Below are 21,027 nucleotides of genomic sequence, written 5' to 3' on the forward strand. Positions count from 1 at the left end.
TCCTGACCCCTACATCACCTGGCCAAAACTCCACCATGTCGTGAGCTCACAGTACTAAAAAATACCAAACTCTTTTTTTAGAAATCTTCGATTTAAGAGAAAACATTTAATCAAAGTCTCAGAGCTGCACAGCACATTATCCCTATCCCTTGCCCATATTTTCAGCACTTGGATACGTGGAGTCCCATAAGCAACAAGTGTCACAAACGGAGGTGGAAGAAGTACTCAGATCTTTTACTTAAGTAAAAGTAGCAGTAACAAAGTGTAGAAATACTCTGTTACAAGTAAAAGTCATGCATTCAAAATCTTACTTAAGTAAAAGAACAAAAGTATGAGCATCAAAATATACTTAAAGTACCAACAGTAAAAGTAGTCATTATGCAGAATGGCCCATTTCAGAATAATATAGATTATACTGGATTATAATTAGTGATGCATTAATGTGTCAGCATCACTAATGTTGCAGCTGGCAAGTGTGGGGCTAATTTCAACATACTTGTGGCTTAAAACAAGATAATACATCATAATTTATTAATTAAGTAATTTTGATCCGTAAGACCAGTGACATTGTGGGGGTGGAGCTGGACTCTCTGGCGGTGGTGTCAGAGAGGAGGATGCTGGCCAAACTACACGGCATCTTGGACAGTGTCTCCCACCCGCTCCATGACGTGCTGGTCAAACAAAGGAGCACCTTCAGCGGAAGACTCACCCCCCCAGAATGCACCACAGAGCGCCACAGGAAGTCATTCCTGCCTGTGGCCATCAAACTCTTTAACTCCTCCCTCTGAGGGTCAGTCTGTATGACCCTAGGTCACTAAACTGGACATTGATCATTAACATCACTGCAATACTTGAATAATTGTGCAATATCTGTGTAATACTCTTTATTTTCTGACCTGTTTTTATAGTGTAATGTATTATATTTTTTTTGCTAGTACTTTCTCCTGTGTGCACTGACGTAAAGGTGAGCTGCTGTAACAAAGAGTTTCCCTTCGGGGATCAATAAAGTATTTCTGATTCTGATACAGTACTTGAGTGAATGTACTTAGATTCCACCACTGGGCACTAATGGGTTACCTGATGAGTCAAAAGTATAACCAACTACATACAGCATGTATCATAAGAATAAGCTGAATCATTTGACTGTCTTGTAAGAATGAAACACTTAATATCTTCCTGTACCTATAAACAGGGGATAAAATGAATTACTACCAAAGATAACGCCACTGTCAGATTCCACAGCACGGGATGGATCCTGAAATCTCTTACAGTTTGACTGACACAACACTTAAGTCTAAGTTAGTGTCTCCTGACACCATCACACGAGTGTTCACATCAGGCTGGTTTCACATACAGGTAGAATGAAGGAATACAAAGGAGTGAACAAGTCTAAATTTTCATTTAGGATTATATGAAAAGCACACAAAATGCATATTTTCCATCAATAACTCAAACTCTTCAAATGATATGTTAATGTACACTATCCTGAATATTTATGGTAAAAAAAAAAAGAATACAGATTGGGTCTTTAAAAACATTTCCTCAGCCATAGCTCATGTTACGCATCATCAGTGTCAGGTCGGAGGGTCCACACTCAAACAGAAACATCAACAGCTGTCAGATGGATTGCCGTGAAAGTTGGTCCATATATCCATGGTACCAAGACCATGACTCCTACTGGCATTGGCGATCCTCTAGCGCCACCATGAGGTTGTATTTATAACCAAATACCTGCAAAACCAATGCCAGTACTATTAATCTCAGTCTTTTGTGTTTAGAGCTAACTGATTAAAAAAAACGTCCATGTCCTCCTGCTTTTATCAGGTTTCACTTGGTAACAACAGCTGTTCATCTGGTTTGACTGCAAGCTTAGCGCTGGGGCTAACCACCTTGGAATAATGGCGTTCAAGTGTTTTTCCTGCCAACATTACGCAAGTAGCGTCTGATATTAACGTTACCAAATGTCCTAGTTGCTTAAAACTGTGACAAAGGCGATGATTGGGTGTGTCTTCAGTTAATAACAGTGGGCGACATAATGCCCTGTCCCGTAGACTAACCACTTGATTAGAACGAAAATAGGAGGCCAGAAGAAATTTGGATTGCAATGGAGTGACTCCGGTTTGAGTCTTTGATTCATCAACATGTCACTGACTATCCCTGAATTCCAGGACTAAAGTAGTTCAATACTCGCTACACATATGCAATGTATCAGATGCCAGCCATGCATTTTAGGCAAACCTTTCTCATCATATATGCAGTAACAAAAAACACGAGAAAATATAGTTATTTAACAGCTGCTAAGGCCAATGACACCGAGGGAGGAACTGAAGAGCCAGTTCTAGATGAGAAACTAGCATTTATTGAAGTTAAGGTATTTTTTTTTAATTATTTAAGCAATTTTTGTCATTTACAATATGTGTTAAACTATACTTTGTCTCATCATGTAGTCTGTTATTGAGATTTGTGACTTACATTTTTTCCTACCAGGGTGGACTCTGCGTCTGCTCCTTTGTCCGCTATTTTTCAAGATCAAACACCAAAAATCACTCTTATGAAATTTGAAAGCTTTCAGGAAATACAGTGCAACAGTGAGACCACGAAAAACCGCCACTTGTAATGTTACAGCAAACTTGAAGCCTGTGTGTGTTTAGTTCAGGTTACAGATATTGTACAGTATGCATCGTTCCCATTTATTACTTTTTCAAACAAATTTGGTACATTCTTTCAGTACATTAGACTTTGATTTGGATTAGATCTGTGTGAAACAGCATTGGGAAGTAACCTTCGAGAGCATGGGGGACATCAGGTGGGTAAGAATTACTGCAACGAGTCCATTCAGATTGGTTCTGTCATCGTCAAAAGTCCTTGTGCTGCTGTAAGTGTTCTGTGCAGGAAACCCCGACAATGTGACAGTCCAAGAAGCCCATGTAATAAAACCAATCTGCAAAAATATATATTCTTTAAATTTGAGAAGGAATTTGGGTGCCGACATTGTTGACAGGAAGGGATGGAGGATGTGGGGGGGGAAAACAACCCACTGCCCAATGATCATTATACCATCAACATTCTTTGTCGAGTTTAAAAACTCACAACGCACACACAGAAAAATGTAACTGACGACAAAAATAAAAGACACCGACTTGCCTTCATCCCAAATGCAAAAAATGACACAATCTTATTGTCTTTTGATGTATTTTACACTTAAAAAGTCTCTCTGAAATAAATACATATTGCTTCTATTGCAAGTGTTGCCACTGAAAAATACATTCGGCGTACAATCTCTCAATGACTTCAAAGGAGAAGTGACGCTTCATAAAACCTGCCGACGACCTCGCAGCCGTCAGGAGAACAATCTGAGAATAGATGCAGGTGTATGGAGATCATAACTGCAGCGTCAGCATAACACCCGTTAGCCTTTACACATTTACACAATCAGAGACGCATCATACAATATATACCATCATTTCCCACACACCCCGCTGTCTCACAAAATGAACAGAGTATTATCTAAATGTTCCCAGGCAGAGAATAGTATAACAGAAACTGTACTGTGACTAAACTAATACACTTTGATACAATCTATATCCTATGATACCACAAATGTGCTTTACAGTACTGACAGGTTACATGAGTAATATACTGTAAACATTGCATTACAGATATTAAGATATTGTATCATTTGTTTAAACAGTATTGATAAGGCGCTCACTCACACATACAACACACACATTGCATTACGATAGAGGTGAGGAAGAGATATTTAGTCGAGCGGCGACGTACAGTCACAAAGCAAAGCACACCAGACGGGACACGGCAACAAAAGTAAAGCAAATAACTAACTCATCACACATTTCAAAAGTATGGTCCAGAAAAGCGCAATGGTCCACTGTTGTGCAGAAACTAGAGTATTGTAGATGTGTGAGGCAGGTCTACAGCAGGCTGTCCAGGCTCTTCTCAGCGCTCTCCTTGTCGCTAGCACCAGCAGGCGGGCTGTATTTGTCGTGGTACTGCTGCAGGATGGTGACTACGTCGTGGTGGCCAAAGTGCACCGCTTCGTCCATCGGCGTGTTCCCCCATCTGTCGAAAGAAAACGTTGGTATATCGAAAAACGCTCCCCATTTTGGCCAAAATGGATCCCAATACAGACGCTACCTGCTCTACAGTCCACTGGTCACCAGCAACACTGTTGCACGTGTTGTGCGCATGCATTTCATTCAATGAAGTGATTTCTCAAACTCAACATTTGAAGCGTTCTCACAAATCAATAAAGCCAAATCCATTCATGGCAGTCATTTTTAGTAGAACCTTATTTTAGTCAAGACGCTACTGCATTTGACTCATGGTTAGCTCGATGATTAATCTCATTAGAAAGAGGACTGCTTCTCCTTCCTGTTTGATACGAAGGGTAATTGAGGTTATGATGGGTCTTCAAATTAAGATGATTCACTTTAATGGGTCAAATGATAACAAAATCTGTCTGTGGAGTGTTTTATTTATAAAGCCCAATATCACAAATCACAATTTTGTCTCGAGGGGCTTTACAGTCCTTACCAACAACTTGATAGGTAATGTCATTCTTAACAGACAACCACTTAACGCTTTCCTTTTTTTCTGTATTGCTTGTATTCTGTATATTAGTTATATTTGTTTTTACAGTGTACTCCTACACCTGTGTACATGTAATATACTGTATGTGGCCCACTGCTTATATAGTGGGCTTGTATTTGCTTGTAGATATGTAGTATGAACAGGCTGTATGTTATGTTATGTTGTTGTTATGTTGCTTTGGAAAATAGTCATCAGAAATGTCCATGTAAGCATATGATTCGTAATCAGCTGGCATTATAAACTGTCAGTGTAGTCCCTCAGAAAAAAGGAACTGGACTGGACCCCAGTATGTAAACAGAAAACACCTCCTGCTTCAAAAGGTCTGCCCTGTAGTTTATCACTCAAGTTGAAGAGAAAGCCATAAGATGGAGAGCCTGACGTCATGTACAAGTTGTGCTACGTAAAAAGAACAAATGACTGAAGAGACACAGATGGTGAGACAGAGCACACTGATGACCGAGTCTGGACTCACCTATCTCTGGGTACTGGGTTCACCTTGCAAGCCTCCAGGAGGAAGCGCACCACCTCTGTGTGTCCTGAAAATACAACAGCATACACGTAACAGCTTATACTGCGACGAGGGTGTATGCTTGATTCTAATTGGCTGGAGTACATAATTCAGACAAAGCAGTTTAAAAAAAAAAAGAAGAAGAATGCTTTCTCTGCAGCTTCTATATTCCTACTTCCATTGTACCCAATGATTGTTCACCTAATCTTCAGAAAAGTATGTGGACAGCCAAGAATTACATCCATGTGTGAACATGTCATTCCCCAACCATGGGCTGCCATCACAGCCTCCACTCTTCTGAAAAGGCTTTCCACCAGATTCTGGCCGGTTTCGCATATGGGAGCATTTCAATTGTCACGTTAAAACAGGTAAGGGCCTTTCCCAGATTGCCACAAAGTTGTAAGCACCTTATTGTCTAAAATACATATATGTATCCTGTAGCAATAACATTTCTCATATTTGGAAATAAGAAGAGAAAAACAGCCCCAGACCAAAAGTATGCAAAATATGTGGACAGGGCTGAATATTCTTATTCTGCGTTTATTCTAATCAGATTTTGATGCACACTGAATTACAAACTTTGTATGACAAGTGCAATGCCAAAGATGAGCAGGTTGACTTTAGGCTGCACGTTACCTTCAGCTGCCGCCACATGGAGGGCCGTTCTAGAGTCGTAGTCCCTCTGCTCCATGTCCATGGATGACAGCGCAAACCTACACACACACACAAAGTTTATGTAACTAACTTTGTACGTACGTTCAATTATTGCATTCTTTACAGAAATGACACATCGTTAACAGTTTAGGGTTGAGAGACAGATGAGTGTCCTTGAAACACTGAAGTGTTGCCCTTTTTTTTTTAAAATTATAATATATAAAAAGCTGGACTACCCAGCTTTAGATCTTTTGTAAAAGCTGTCATAGGAATGGACTCCGCTGGGTCACAAAAGTGAAATAAGTAATAAATAATTCTTCTGTGGCCAATATTACAAGTTAGTAAATGTGAAAGAAAAAACAACGGAGGTGAGTGTGAGCGGTTCACCTCCTCAGCGCAGAGGCGTCTCCTGTGTAGGCAGCAAACAGCAGGTTGATCACAGACTTGACCTGTGGACAGAGACAGACACAGAGAGAGAGAACATTTGCAGAAGGATTACAGTCACCCTATTTTCACTACCGCTCCACCAACTCCAGCAGCTCCAAGAAATACTACCAAATCCCATTACTATTTTCACGAGGGACTAGCTGGTGTAAAACAGAAATGACTTCATACATGACTAATATTACACATTTCATTCCTAAGCAGCAGTGAGCGGAATTCAGTTTCAGTGGGACACATTCATTGCTGGTTTTGAGCTTTTAATGGGATTTGTTGACAATCAGAAAAATACAGAAGATCGCCGGCCTTGGATATTACCATCTACTGCGACAAAAGTTGATTAAAACTTAAGCTTTGGAGAAAATGTGCTCATCATTATAAAAGAGAATTCACCTCAGCTGGCTGCCATTGCAGACAAAGCTACATCTACTCAATTATAAAGCAATTCAACACACATAACATGGCTGAATATTATGAACACAGAGATCCCTGCATCAGTTAAAACTTACCATCACACAGGAACGAATCATTTCCTTCAAGCAAAACTCAAGGAGTTCAAAACATACAAAGAAACAATGGAAATGATCTCAAAGTGATAAGAGATACTGGCCTGTATCTGAAAGAATATATTACACTGTTACCATGTAACATTATACTATGGTTCGGTATGCAAGGAACTTAGAATTGATATAAAGTGAGAAGTTAAGTTGAGAATTTGTATTATGGTAAAATGGTAAATAGTCTGTACTTGTATAGCGCCTTTCTAGTCTTCCGACCACTCAAAGCGCTTCACACACTACATATCACATTCACCCCATTCACACACACTCACACACCGAAGGCACAGCCCTCGGGAGCAATTTGGGGTTCAGTGTCCTGCCCAAGGACACTTGGACATGTGGGCTGGGGGAAGCCGGGATCGAACCGCCGACCTTCCGATTGGTGGACGATGCCACTAAGCAATATTAGTAGTTTGTGGAACATAACTCTAGATTTAAACTTGGAAGGCGACATCGAAGGTGAGTTCCAAGCAGCAGGGACAGACCTGTACATGTACACATACGAGTGTATGTACAAATAGGTCCATACGTCACCGCTGCAAGAAGGAGCACGGCACTTTATAACACAGACACAGCCAATACTTCAGCCCATGCAGCAAAAGTAACACCCGTTAAAATATTCTAAAATGGCCAGTTACAACTCTCAGAACACAAGCTGAAACACAACATCAAAGTAGTTGAGAGAGAGAATAGATAATTAAAATAAATGTAATTTTTAAGTAAACGTAATAAATTCGGAAAATTGTTAACTTACTTTTTGAAGCTCAAACTTGTTATATACTTCTTATATTGTTTCAGTTTCACATCATGTTTAAATTCGTTGAAATTATTTAAATCCTGGTTCAACCACGTAAAGCACTTTGTAATTTGCTTTTGAAAAGTGCTGTATAAATAAAGTTTATTATTTATTGTTATTAAATTCAGTTCTATCCGTTGCAAAGTAGATTTTCCACTTTAATTGGCTCGATGCCACTGCTGCTTTATTTTCACAATAAAACGTCAGACAAACATCATTTAATTTTACTGTTAATTTAACTAGACTCGTAAGGCGCTCTGCGACATGTTGTGAAACCTCCCAGGGGAATCAATACATGTAAGTAAAAACAAAAATGACCAGGCATGATCGGGCATTTTTTGTTTTTGTCATGATCACTATTACTCACCTAAGTCAGAAATATTAAAATCCTTTTTTAAAAATACTGCAATTAGTTTAGGCTTTAAATGCCATTGACATGTATCTGTCTTTATGGGGAAAAAAGTAAAAATAAATAATATTTCTAGACACTTTGACAACCAAACTCTGGGGATGGGGATGTAGCAAAAAGCAGGCTATCTACTGAAAATGATAGCTATAAAACACATTCTAAATGCTGACTCGGCAGCAAGAAAGCCTGTTGAGTTTGTTGAAACTGCCAAATGCTGCAAAACTGGAACAGTATGTCACTGACAGCAACGGCTGGCCAGTGGATGCTACTTTGCTCTTTCCTGTCATGTTGCATTAGTAGCACTTTGGTCACCTGTTGGTAATAGTTTGTGGGCAGGCGGTTTGGTGCATAAACAACCTAACACGTCCTACGGATTTTTACTTTAATGTATTCAAGGATAAAACCCCATTTTTCTATGTGACACGCAGCTGCCTTCTGATTTATGACTGGAGTTTGTTTCTGGCAGCAGTGATCAAACACACCACAATAAACCACTGCTGGTGCTTAATGAATGCAGTAAAGTTAAAAAAAAAAAAAAAAAAAAAGTTGAATGGTCATTTAAGTATGGATCTTTAAAAAAACAAAAACAAAAAACAACTATTTCTGTCCAACTAATGAAGTGACAGCGATTCAGTGTTTTTGCAGCAAACTGCAGCATTCAGCCCGCCTGAAAACGACTCCAAAAAAAGAGAAGTTGGTGGTTTCTGTTGTTAAAGAACAGTTATGGGCGCAGAGAAATGACATGATCAATAATAAGGGCTTTATTAGATTTTATACAAGGGACAGCAAAGCTAAAAAAAAAAATCTTAACACAACTTTCATTGTCATGTCCATCACAGCCAAAGAAACTGAAGTATTTGCTCAGAATAGTGAAGACATACTTCATGTCTTAGTGCTGGCAGTCAGGACAGTTGGTGAAGTTTATGGAGGTTTTACATACAGAATTACAACCATGTGGACTGAGAAAAGAAACATAAAATCAAAACATAAGTTTGACAGTCATAAGCTTGGAACTGTATGGCTTCATCTACTGTATGTTTGGGGACATCTTTGGCTTTTAAGAACCCATTAACATGTTATGTAATAACTTTCCTAACTTTTTCAAGTATTAGTCTTTGGCCATAAGATCTTCTCGCAAAACTGCGTATGAATAACTATCTGACCAAAGCATTAGAGGACCTTACAATTCCAAGGTAACCAAATTATAATGGTAGTGATAGTTCTTAAACTCATATGCAATTTCCATGTCAAAAGTAGAATTTATGTCCAAGACACAAATCAACATAAATAAAGGTCATGAAATGAACTCAAAACACATTTATCAAACCATACAAAAATATGCATGCAAGAGGGAGAATGAGAATTCAGAGAGAGAAAAAAATGGACATCGGGAAACATTACATACATGACATGAACCATAAAAATCTGAGGATTTCCATGGAAATGCTGGTAACTGCATTCAAAAGCCCCTCTGTCGTGTTTGATTGCACAGAATAATAATCACACTCTGAGGAGTGACAGAAGAGTTGCTGAATTACAAACTTCAAGTAATAGTTCATCTACACTCATGCAAAGCAACATTAGGCTTGTTTGTCATTCTGTTTTACCAAAGCAAAGTGGAACAGTTCAGATAACCAGCCCTGATTAGTTGCAATAAGGTTAAATGAGTCTTGTCAGTGCTGGTCTGGTCCAGTCTTGCAGACATGTGGGCACTACGGCTGATTTTAAAAAATTGATTTTCCGATTCAAATTGATATTCATTTGAATTATCCAACATCGATTCATAAAATCAGGGATCGATCTTTGTGTCAGTAGGCTATAGCTTTTTGTTGGCATAGAAACGCTGGTGGGGCGCTGGAGTGACACCCAGGTCAGAAAGTATTTTTTCGATGTATGATCGTTGGATGTAGCTGGTTTCCCCCGCGCTGCAGCAGGACCCCGGCCACCAGTGTTAGTGTTAGCTTTCTCCAGCCGCGAAGTGCAGCAAGTTGGAGCAAGGGTGCCAAGGGTGCAACACTGGGATACTTGGGGCAACTTGACAGATTTGGCTGCTTTCACGTGTTGTGCTGCTAGCTTGATGAACTCTTTCTCTGAGCTAAAAACAGCACATAGAGGCGCCGAACGTAAGGAGAAGGAAGTTCACAAACAGTGTGTATAAATGTTGATACATAACCACGCAGTATTAAAGCATGAATAATACTAAAATCCTACAACATATTATGCTAACTTACATGTATCACGGAGGTTTTGAGAGTCAAGTGAAAATCTGCCATACAGGTTCCCGGGCGCACCTGACTGAATGTTTGAAAGATCAGACAGATTGTTTGATGACTGCTCAATCAGTCTTTTTTTCTTTTAACGTGGAAATAACAGCACAACATTTAGAAATGCAATACTCGATGATTAAGGGACAATATTTCAACCTTAAATGTCAAGTTGTTTTTCTTAATATCTATATATTTATTTACAATATAATGGTTGGGGAAACACTGGGTGGAAATGTCAGCTCTGTTATAGGTGATTTAAAGGGTCAATTCTTAATGTAAACATTAATATGCTTAATAATGCACCAGGTTAGAGGTTGTACAATTTACAGCATTAGTTCTGAGAATCTTTCATATCCAAGCAAAATCGGTATTGTTATTAAATATCCCTAACCAAATCGGAATCGGATCGATTTGGGAAATCAGTGGCGATACCCAGCTCTAGCAGGCACTGTATTTTTAGATTTTGTACCAGTGAGGGGGAAAATGACCCTGTAGCAGCAAAAAAGGCTCACACATTGTTAGAAATGAGGGACTGAGTCCTTCACTCTCATATCAGAAAGGCAATCCACATGACTGACTCTTTGGCCAAAAATCACAGGCAGGTCAGGAGAAAACGAAAAGTGAGGCTGAGACTAGGACTGAGGTGAGACACTGACATGAGAACTACTCTTAGAAAACGATCACATCTGAGGGAGAAGTTTTTCCCAAATACTGTAGCCAGTATTTGCCTCCTTGACTCATTTAATTAAAAAGAACTAAACCAAAATAAAGCAGGCTTTATCATCATGAAGAAAATGATTAAATCACTGCGTGGTTAAAGTTATAATCCTTAATCCACCTCTGGTTATTGGTGGTAACGCTAAGAACGTTTTAGCGTTCCATTTGTAGTGATGTGCTAGAAATGAGTTTATTACAACTTCATATTTATAAACTGTTGCAACTATTCTTGCACTGACACAAATATGTTTCCTCTTCAAAATGCCTGGGACCAGCTGTTCCACTCTTCCCGCTTACGTCATTATGTGATGTATGCACTCGCGGCACAAATGACATGCAATGTGAGCATGTGTCAGCTCTTGTCTTCTTAATTTCACCCAGTACGCACATGCACCATTTCCTGAGGATCCCTTGTGCGTGTGCATACAATTTTAAATCCAGTGCAGGAATGGCGGACTCCACCACTGATAATGCAAACTACTATATAGAGGGGCAACTAATGAGTTAAAATACATTTAATGGTTATAGCTGGATAGGTGCTAGTCATAAATGGTATAAAAAAGTGGGTTTGATATGATTAAAATCTTAAGGATTATAACTTATAACTAAAAACAGAAGCACTGTTCAGCTAATACTCATCCAGTACTTTCTAAGGCAGTCGCACTGCAAACTTATAGCAGAAAGCAACAAGATCCATGGATGAAATCATTTAAAGTGGCAAACAGACCCAACTCAACTTGCATACTGTAGAAAATACTGTAGGAGCACCAAGGAAATGGGATTTTCTACAGACCAACATTTCCAAGGACCATTGATGATGACAGAGGCTTTTGAATACATTGTACCTCTACACAATAATGAGCAGACACTTAAAAACAGAAACAGACTCTAACACAAGTCCATTACATAAAAAAGAAAAAAACTTGACATAACATGACATTATAATAACAGGGTATTATTGGCTCCAGCAGCCAATCTATTTGAGCTCAAGTCAAACCCAGTGCCAAACACCACATGTAAAGTTTTAACAATGACTGAATAACAGACAGATTAAACTCTACCCCCACTACAGTCACAGTAGAGGGACATCTAAGGCATCTGCTGACATGTCATGTGCAAGTATTTCTATGTCCTGGAGGAGACAATATTATAAATTCGGAACGTCTGAAGTGTATATTCAACATACATTCTGGTCTGCTGTTGAGGATTATCAGTCATGTACAGACACACACCTGAAAGCTATATACACCTGCCACTATGTACATTCAGAAGTACAGTAAGACTAGTAAGAAGTAAGAAGAGTAAGACTTTGAGAACTTTACTACAAACAATACTGAATACGTGATGTGTGTGTTTGTATACTGACACTCAAAACACACTTTTTGAGTATACGGAACATTTCTGCATCGGAGGGCTTGAGGCAACTCAATTTGATTACATCTATATGATATTGCAGTTCTACATTTTTTACCCTCTGAAAGCATACTATCAAAAAAAACCCCAAAACTACTGCAAGATGGGAATTAATAAATTCACCGTCCTCTGCTGCTAAAGTTGGGTATCGTTTGAAATTCTTTGAATTAGTGCATAGAGACATTAGTTTCGTGTTTTTCTTTTTCATTTCAAAATGAAAGCCAAAGTTTTCAAATGTAAAATGTTGTCTCAACACAAGCAGCTGTACAAGAACTTTGCCAACATATAATAAGTAGGTAACACTTTACTTGGTTAGTCTGCCTACAGATAGTTTATAGAGTATTTGTAACAATTCAACTACATTAACAGTATTACCCTGTTAAACTCTTAATAACTCAGGATATTATGTTTTGTTTTGAACCAAACTTTAACTCTATTTATAGTCATGAACGTCTAATGTTATAGAGAAACACATAAGATTTGAAACCAAGTTTTCAGGGGGCTTTAAGCAAAACAGGAAAGTATCTGCATACTAGATTAAAACTCCCAAAACTGTACTGGGCTGAAAAAAGGGAATGTTTTGACCCTATTAGGTCTTCACTAAGCAAAATACTGATTGACTTTTTTCAGTTCAACAACATTCGGGAGCTTTAATCCAGCGTCACATACTATCCATTTCTTAAAAGCAGATTTTTGCGTGCAGTGTAAACATACAGTGATGGTTTTGGAATGCAGCCCAGATAAAGCCTGCAGTCACCTGTTCACAGCAGAGAGGACTGGTCAGGTCCCTTCGTATACAGAGTATACTCACTAACTTTGACAAACATGGCACAACCAGCCACGCACGCACTTCTTTTTGTCATCTACACTCAGCAGCAGCGCAGAATGATGCAGCCAGTCCCCCGAGAGCGCTGGCAGGTGAATGAGGACAGCTTGTTGTTTTAGTCATCTCACTTCTCCTGAGCTTTTTGGTTGAGCAAAGCTTTTTTCAATACACACATTATCATCATATTATCAGAAAAATCAGCCCCAACTGTGGTCCAGGCACAAGTCAAGTTGAAGTCCTATTTTACTGTGGTTTCTCTTTTCAATATGCTATCTCTGTTTAAGTCGGCACGATGCACAATAGCTGTGTTTCTCAGCCGTGACTCTGCTTTTAGCTCCCAAAGTTCTCATGACCCCAGCACCTTGACACAGTTGTCAAGTTAAATTGACAAGTCTATTTTGTATTCTTTTTTTTTTTAAGGTATAGAGGGAGGCACAAATGATACTATATATTTTAAAGTTATAAAATCTCATGTTTACTAGTAAAAGTAATTAGAGCACATGTGTGCAGTATCAGTCCTAAAAATCTCCTGCAACCCTTTTTGCATATCAAGTGACTCCAATGGGGGGTTCCAACTAATCTCAATTCATAAATGTCTGCATGTATTCCACTTCAGACATCTGTAGGCAAGTATAAAGGCTTTCTGAACTTAACCACCTACAGGAATTTGGTACAGGTGCATGTATATTGTGCAGAGAAAGGTTCTACTTTAACATTGAACTATCAAAGGCTAATTGTTTGGATGTTTGGTTCCTCGGTTCTTAGACTGTGTCCCGACCAGAAGGCTGAGAAACTTTGTACTATTATGATAGTGACTCAAATAAGCTTTCAATTTTTGGGTTGATTTTTCCTTCCAAGGTCCAGCATGTAAGATTGAACAAGCAAAATACCTGCATTATTGAAATCCCTTCAGAATTTAGAGCTCATTTTTAAAAAATGAGAAACTACGTCATTTTAGCTGTAACACTGCTGCACTCCAGACCAGGCGTTCACAGCTAGCTGATATGTTAAAAATATTCTCCTTTGACCCAGAACTTTCCATTAATAATCCAAGAATATTCATCATCTACTACAGGACATCCAGCATCTGTATTTATGTTCTAATATCACGAGAGTCTTAGGCCTCAGTGTGAGCACAGTAAGCAATCAAAAGACGCTTCCTAGTCCGTCCACACAGTAACCGCTTCACATACAATAAATAATCCTCTGCATAATTTATATATAAATATTCGTGAGGAAAGATGGTGGTCTTGTAGCGAGAGGTAGGGAGAGAGATCAGTTGAGGTGGGAGTGTGGGGGGGGGCAGGCAGATCTCCTTTTTTTGTTTAATTTCACTCACTGACATTGTCCATCCTATAGACTACAGTGGTGGAGCAGTCCTGGTGCGACTCAGTGGGGGACACCTTTTTCCAAAGAGGGGCTTTCAGAGCTAGCTCTTGTTGGAGACTCTCGTAATCCATGGGTCCGAAGGTGTGCAGCTGTTTCAATTGACACGAATAACAAATTAGTCTCGCTCCTTCTGTGTGTGTGTGTGTGTGTGTGTGTGTAGTGTGTGCGTGTGCGTGTGTAGTGTGTAAGTGGCATGTGGTTTGCTGAAACATCTTTTGAAACATCAGAGCCAAAACCAGTTCATTTAATTGTTTATTGGCAAAACTGGACGGGTTTCAGCACTTTGCTTTAAGAATGGCGGGTGCTAAAGCAGACTGACTTTGGCTCTAGCTTTTCCTCACAGTGGGCCTCCAGGTATTTTTTTTTATACTTTTGTAAAGGCTAGTTGACGCACCAAAGAAGTTCAACAAAGTGTGATGTATAAATTGCCAGCAAATTTCGGTAATTTAGCTGCTTATTATTGTATACCCAATGTGCAGCAAACTTTAAAAGGGACCAAACTAGAAAGAAACGTTCAGTATGCCTAAAGAACAGCGGCGACCTCCACAATAACTTAAACAGAGACTGCGCAGCAAAAGATAGAGGAAGAAAGGGGACGGGGGTTATCCTGTTTTGCTCAGAAATTACGTGCTTTTTTCACTTTAGGTGTACTATATGTACACTTCTGGAGATCAACAGGTTAGCCAAAAGCTATAAAACAGCCCATGCAGAACACTAACAACTGTTAAATCTGTAACCTCAGCGTCACCCGCATTCTTGGAGAGAAGGTGTTTTGGTCTGTGTGTTTGTTGAGGGAAAAGAGTGACGTTTTCCCCCCTCACAACATGGTGTTGTGCGTCCTTACCCGCTGGTCTCCTCCTTCTCTGCGAGGGTCATGCTTCTTGGTAAAGTGCCTCAGGTTGTCGTAGTTGTGGAAGTTGAAAAGCTCAACGAGGTCCTGGAATGAAAAGGCAGATAGATCGATCAGAAGGTTAAATACATTAATTTACTCTACACTATTCAATCTGACATTTCATTTCGATGACTGGAAGTTGACAAGCCAGTGATTTCAGTAATAAATTATTACATTTAAAAAAGCACATGAGCTTGTTTCCTTTGAAAAAGAAAAAAAGTAATTTATTATATTTGCAGCAGAGGCGGATTCTTGCACCCTGTCATGCAGTGTTTACAGAGATCTGAATCTGGACCAGACCTCCAGGTAACCATTAATCAAGCATCACTTACTTATTAAACAGGTTTAGTCACATGTCATTCAAGTTGAGTTAGTACCTCAAGGACACTGTTGCAACATTTCCAATACTTAACCTTTTTTTCATGAGACCTTTTTGTGTTTGTGAACAAACAATTATACCCTTGATATACAGGAATATAAAATAAAAAGTATCAAAGTACAAAAATGTATAGCTGAAGAAACCCATGTTATTCATTTTTTCTAAAGGAAATGTATTTACATCAGTAATACCTAAAAACAGTAAAACAGGTCTAGATTTTGAAGGAGTTTAGAAAATGCTTATTTGTGATTGTTAACACTACATAGACTTACTATGCTATTCACTACAATCTGAAAGTACCTTAACATTATACCATCAAAAATCTAAATTCTCATTGGGCCTTTAAGTATTGTACATCTAGAGAAAGCAGATATTCTTCTTAGATGTAGTCAAACACTGATATGTGTGTGTGTGTGTGTGTGTGTGTGTGTGTGTGTCACTTGAATGCACTGAGTTACTATGTCATTTGAAATGCCCTTTTGGCATACAGTAATGCATGCTTCATGTCAGGCTATTTCTCATCTCTGGTCAAGATGGATACAAACAATTCTTCAAAATCTTGAAAAACACTCTCATGCTGTAAAAAATACTGTTGCAGTTACTTCTTGCCCTGGCTCTGAGTATGTATTCTTTGTACAAGTACACACTGCAGGCCTGCAGTGATCTGCTCTTCTGTTTCCAGACATTACGCACCGTGCAGAACTGTATTCCTCTGACTGAGTTGCCCAGCTTGTCCAGTGGAGGTGACCAGCACATAATACCCATCACATTGGGTACAACCAGCAGGATCCCCCCTGCTACTCCAGACTTGGCTGGTAGACCGACCTACAACAGGGACAACAGACCAGTTACATAACAGAAGATCAGTTGTGTGTATCTACAGTAGCAGCATGACAATGGCACAATGCTCAAAATGGAAAGTCAGCAAAGAACAAGTCACACGGCTTCAATAATTCATCAGTTAGAGCAATTTATCCATTTTCGCCTGTGACATTATACTGAAGAATCTTTGCAAAATGTAGGTCTAGCAATTATTTTGATGTTTCTTTCAATGAGCATTCCTTCGTTTGTTATTCAGTTAAAATGAAGGTAAAATTAGTTGTTTCAGGTGAGAGGTCACTATTTCTACCAGTCCTTTATTTTCCATTAATTAAAGGTGGGGTATGTGATTCTAATTCAGCAAATATCTCCTCACGGTCCGCTAGCTGTCCGTTCAGTGTGTGCGCAGAAAAAAACTCTGTGTTTGCCACACAGCACTAATCCAGCCATGATTTGTGTGTTAGGTACCGTTAAATGACTTGCCCACGGACATTCAGCTTCCTTTCTAGTTTGCCAAGACATGCTGTTGTTGTGATGTTAGCTACAGTAGCAGGAGAGTTGTGAGTGTCGCTGTCTGGAGCTGCTGTGCTGGCTCTGGGAAACGTCTCGTTCTCTCTGGCTGTTAGTTTCGCAGCAGCAACTGTAGCGACAGTTTGCTAACCCACAACCTAGCTAACGTTAGTTACATTACTTGCTGTGTCGTTGTTCGCTCTATATCATGGTATTTGCCATGGTGTTGGATTTGTCCAGAATTGCGTACCCCACCTTTAAGAAGTGGACATTTTTTCCAAAACCCAACTCATATGAACTCAGACAGAATACGCTAAAAGGAATGATCACTGAAGAGTAGACTTTCACTTTGGTGCTGTCAAAACGAACTGCTTCAAATGTGGTTTATCATGAGAAATTGAAATGCTGTAGCTATTTTCACACATTGCCTAAGCGGAGGTGTTTGTTGTGAAAAATGTAGAGAGAACGAGCAGACGATGTGACATGACAGCTATGCAGAGGCTTAGGAGTTTTGTCTGTGGAGGCATATATGCTTGTAATAAGACTACCAATTTTATGATGTGGATAAATCTTTCACCGGTATTTCAATATTGGTCAAAGAGACAGACTTAGTAGACGTACAAGTACCAAATGACACTAAGCCATGTCATTATGTGTATTACTTTTGAGTGGGGGTGTACAGCCTGAACCAAGCTCACGCTGTTCAGCCCAGAGGCAGACAATGTTAGGGGCAACAGGGTCATCCTAAGTGGAAGCTCTGGTTTGACTGCTGTCCCCATTACCTTTTGGCCTGAGGTCATCCAAGCTTTACAGTAAGTCACGTGCAAATAGCAGGAAACTAGGATATATAGGAGACCAGGATCAAATTGTAAATCTATTGCTAAATCTATGTGCAAAGTCCTTCTAATTTTCTGCTGTACCATTACTGTATTGGTTAACGTCAAACTAATGATTTGCTAAATTAGACTGTACCATTCAAATTCAAATAATGTCTTCGTCTTAAGTAACCGGTTTACACGTAACAAAGGGTTTTACTAAGAGACATCTGTAGCAGTCTCCAATCATAAAGCAATCAACAATGTAAACATAGACATCAACGCAGTAATAAAAGGACTTCACCTGAAGGGTGTAACACGTGCACATGTTCTTGGTTATCTGCAATTATAATAATTTGCAGTTGGAATGTAGCCTGCAACCACATAGTTGATGAGACTGTGCTTGTATTTTTTGATTCACGCGAGTTTATTGCATAGTTTTGAACAACTACAAGCTAATGTAAGAGGGTGACTAAAGTGCATGTGGTTGACAAGTATAAAAATACAAGATTAATGCATAAAAAGGTATCTCAGGCCAATTAGTGTCCAGTCTTGTGAGTGTAATGGGTGGTGACAAAATAATTTAGGTGTTGACTTCACTGATTTGAGTCTTTCCTACTTAAAAAAAAAAAAAAAAAATCTGTCCCCAAGACTGGCTCATATTTGCCCTCTTATGATCCGTGCCTTTTACTTACATGGAAAGCAAACTGTCCTGAGAAGTCGTACATGCCGCAGGAGTGCATCAGACTCAAGGTGTTCCTCACCGCCTCGGGGCTCAGCACACGCTCACCCGTGATTGGGCAGATACCGCCGTTAGCCAGGGTGGCTGCCATGACACTGGCGCTCTCGCAGGTCACCTCAATGGAACACAGCTGGAGGTTCACACAAAGGACAGTTTGTATCATTTCTCTATCAGAATTTTCTTCCACTCAGGAGAGCGTGTCTCCTGTCATGGCAAGTGGAAGCAGGGCGGTGGGGGAACAGGCGAGCAGGAATGAGAAAGTCAAGTGTGACATAGGTGAAAAATGACAGTAGGGCGGTGGTAGAGGTGACAAAAAAAGTGACAACTTAAATGAAAATGCATACAGGGCACAAGGGGTCAATGAATGGTTTGATGAAAACTATGTGCATGTTAAGACTGTGCTCTGAAACATCATCATCACGACACCAAATGAGGGAATATCTTTTCGAAGAATGGTGTTCACTACCTTTGGTATTTTTTTTTTTAAACGTACTTTGGGGTGAGAGGTGTGGGTGGGAGGGGTTGGGTACATTCATGTTATTATTCTCCCACTTTTTTATTTTGCTTTTTTATTGGTTTTTTTTGCATCTCTTATTTGTGTGCTCACTTTTAAAGAAAAAGAGGAAACTGCCAATGTAAATGTAGATGTAAATGTTTATTTGTAGGATGTAAATGTGCTCTATTCTCTCAATAAAATATTATGGTCAAAAACAAAACAAAAAGAAAGAAAAATGGTATTCATCTCTCCTGTAGAGTTTCAGAGACTTGGAGAATATATCACAAGGAGTATTGAAGCTGTTCTGGAGGCTCATGATGGAACAACGCTTTAATAAGATGGTTTTTCAATCTGTATATAGTGAAGAAGCAATTTGTAGCACACAGGGAAGTAAACATGATGAAAAACAGAGGGAGTTGGACCGAAACAAAGGGATATGTGAAACTGGATCTAGCCAGGATCTCTGACACTCTCTGAGGGATGGAATCAAAAGAGTAGGAAGATCAGCAAGAAGCAGGAAAACAATATTCTGTCAATATTAGTAAGAGTTGAAAACCGATGCTGAAATCCCTGCTACACTCACCTGAAAGTAGAGGTCCAGTACAGATGTCATGTCTGTCCCTTCAGGGAAACACTGCAGAGAAACACAAAGAGTTTAAGACAAGTAGAGCACAAAGATTAACATTCAGCAACTACTGTACATTCCCATAAGTAGGTCTAATAAAGGTTTATTAGAATCCAGCTAATTCCAAATAGGCACATGTAAACTAAAGGACAGTTATAATCATTGAGGAATACAAAAATGCAGATTATTTGATGGTTAAAAAAAGCTTTCATTTTGTTCCTTAGAGTTACTGCTTTTCAGCTTTGTAGGGCAGAGAAACAAACAGAGAGACAGTGGAATACAAAGTCAGCAATGCCTTATGACTCATCCATGGTCAAACCTTTTTTTCTTTCAGGTAGTAGCCGATGGCAAAGTTCCTGTCTCCTGACTCACGCTCCGACTGGAATCTATCACACAGAGCAGAGCGTTCCCATTACATAGAGGAAGGAAATATTTGCATTGCGTGTGTGTGTGTGTTTGCACTTGTGTGTTGAAATTCCATCACCACACCCTCATGTGTCCATCATAAAACTAGAGCTCTCATGCTATCATGTGATGATACTGCAACATGAGCCCCAGCGCTTTGTCTTTTTCCAGAAACATTGTTAGCTTGTGGTGTCATCATAAATCATGCACATGCAAGTGACCTTTACAACACAGATGCCAAGTCCAATCCTCATCCTTAACAAAGTCCATCAATAAAACAAACAAACAAATACAAATCTAACAAATAACTCCTGCTATGTGAGTGAGAAGGTCCACAAATTACTTTTTTGACCAATTTGCTAATTGCAGTTAAAGGTTCATAGCATTCAAGCTTCATTACCACCTTCAGTGTCAGCTTTTTTTTTTATTTCATTCACTCACGTCACAGTGTTGGTGTACTAGTACTAGTAATACTTTGTCTACATACAGTCACTTCACTGAGCAGAGAAACACTTATTAAAGCCTGGTTTTATATAAGAGGTAATGACTGGGAAACATAAAAAAAAATAAAATAAAGGGAGAACAGATAGCAGGCATGATCTTTAGAGTCTGATGGTCTGTTATGTGTATCGTATTCATGTTTGTAAATGCAAAGATGTGTCATTTATATGGCCCAGTAGATAGTGTGGTAGAGGCTTTGATGACACGTATCGTTGAAGGTGAACTAGAAACAGGTAAATATCAAATATGGCAATT

The 21,027-nt window shown here is 39.3% G+C and overlaps 1 protein-coding gene across 3 annotated transcripts in view; it reads right to left on the bottom strand.

Moving 5' to 3' along the window:
* Positions 1–2,669: 2,669 nt before the first annotated feature.
* glsb (glutaminase b) overlaps positions 2,670–21,027 on the bottom strand; it is a 40,506-nt gene continuing 22,148 nt past the window's right edge. For 2 of the 3 annotated variants that reach the window (XM_044217469.1, XM_044217471.1), the window contains 9 exons: positions 20,186–20,252; positions 19,825–19,875; positions 18,699–18,875; positions 16,553–16,684; positions 15,433–15,525; positions 6,158–6,219; positions 5,753–5,829; positions 5,081–5,144; positions 2,670–4,077 (listed from right to left, as the gene is read on the bottom strand). In XM_044217469.1, the coding sequence (XP_044073404.1) occupies positions 3,930–4,077; positions 5,081–5,144; positions 5,753–5,829; positions 6,158–6,219; positions 15,433–15,525; positions 16,553–16,684; positions 18,699–18,875; positions 19,825–19,875; positions 20,186–20,252 (871 nt within the window). In that variant the 3' untranslated portion in view covers positions 2,670–3,929. Of the gene's footprint in view, positions 4,078–5,080; positions 5,145–5,752; positions 5,830–6,157; positions 6,220–8,714; positions 14,678–15,432; positions 15,526–16,552; positions 16,685–18,698; positions 18,876–19,824; positions 19,876–20,185; positions 20,253–21,027 lie in introns of those variants that run through there. The other variant, XM_044217470.1, reaches the window with a different exon arrangement.

The sequence above is a fragment of the Siniperca chuatsi genome, linkage group LG12 (genome assembly GCF_020085105.1).
Source record: "Siniperca chuatsi isolate FFG_IHB_CAS linkage group LG12, ASM2008510v1, whole genome shotgun sequence".
NCBI classification, from domain to species: domain Eukaryota; kingdom Metazoa; phylum Chordata; class Actinopteri; order Centrarchiformes; family Sinipercidae; genus Siniperca; species Siniperca chuatsi.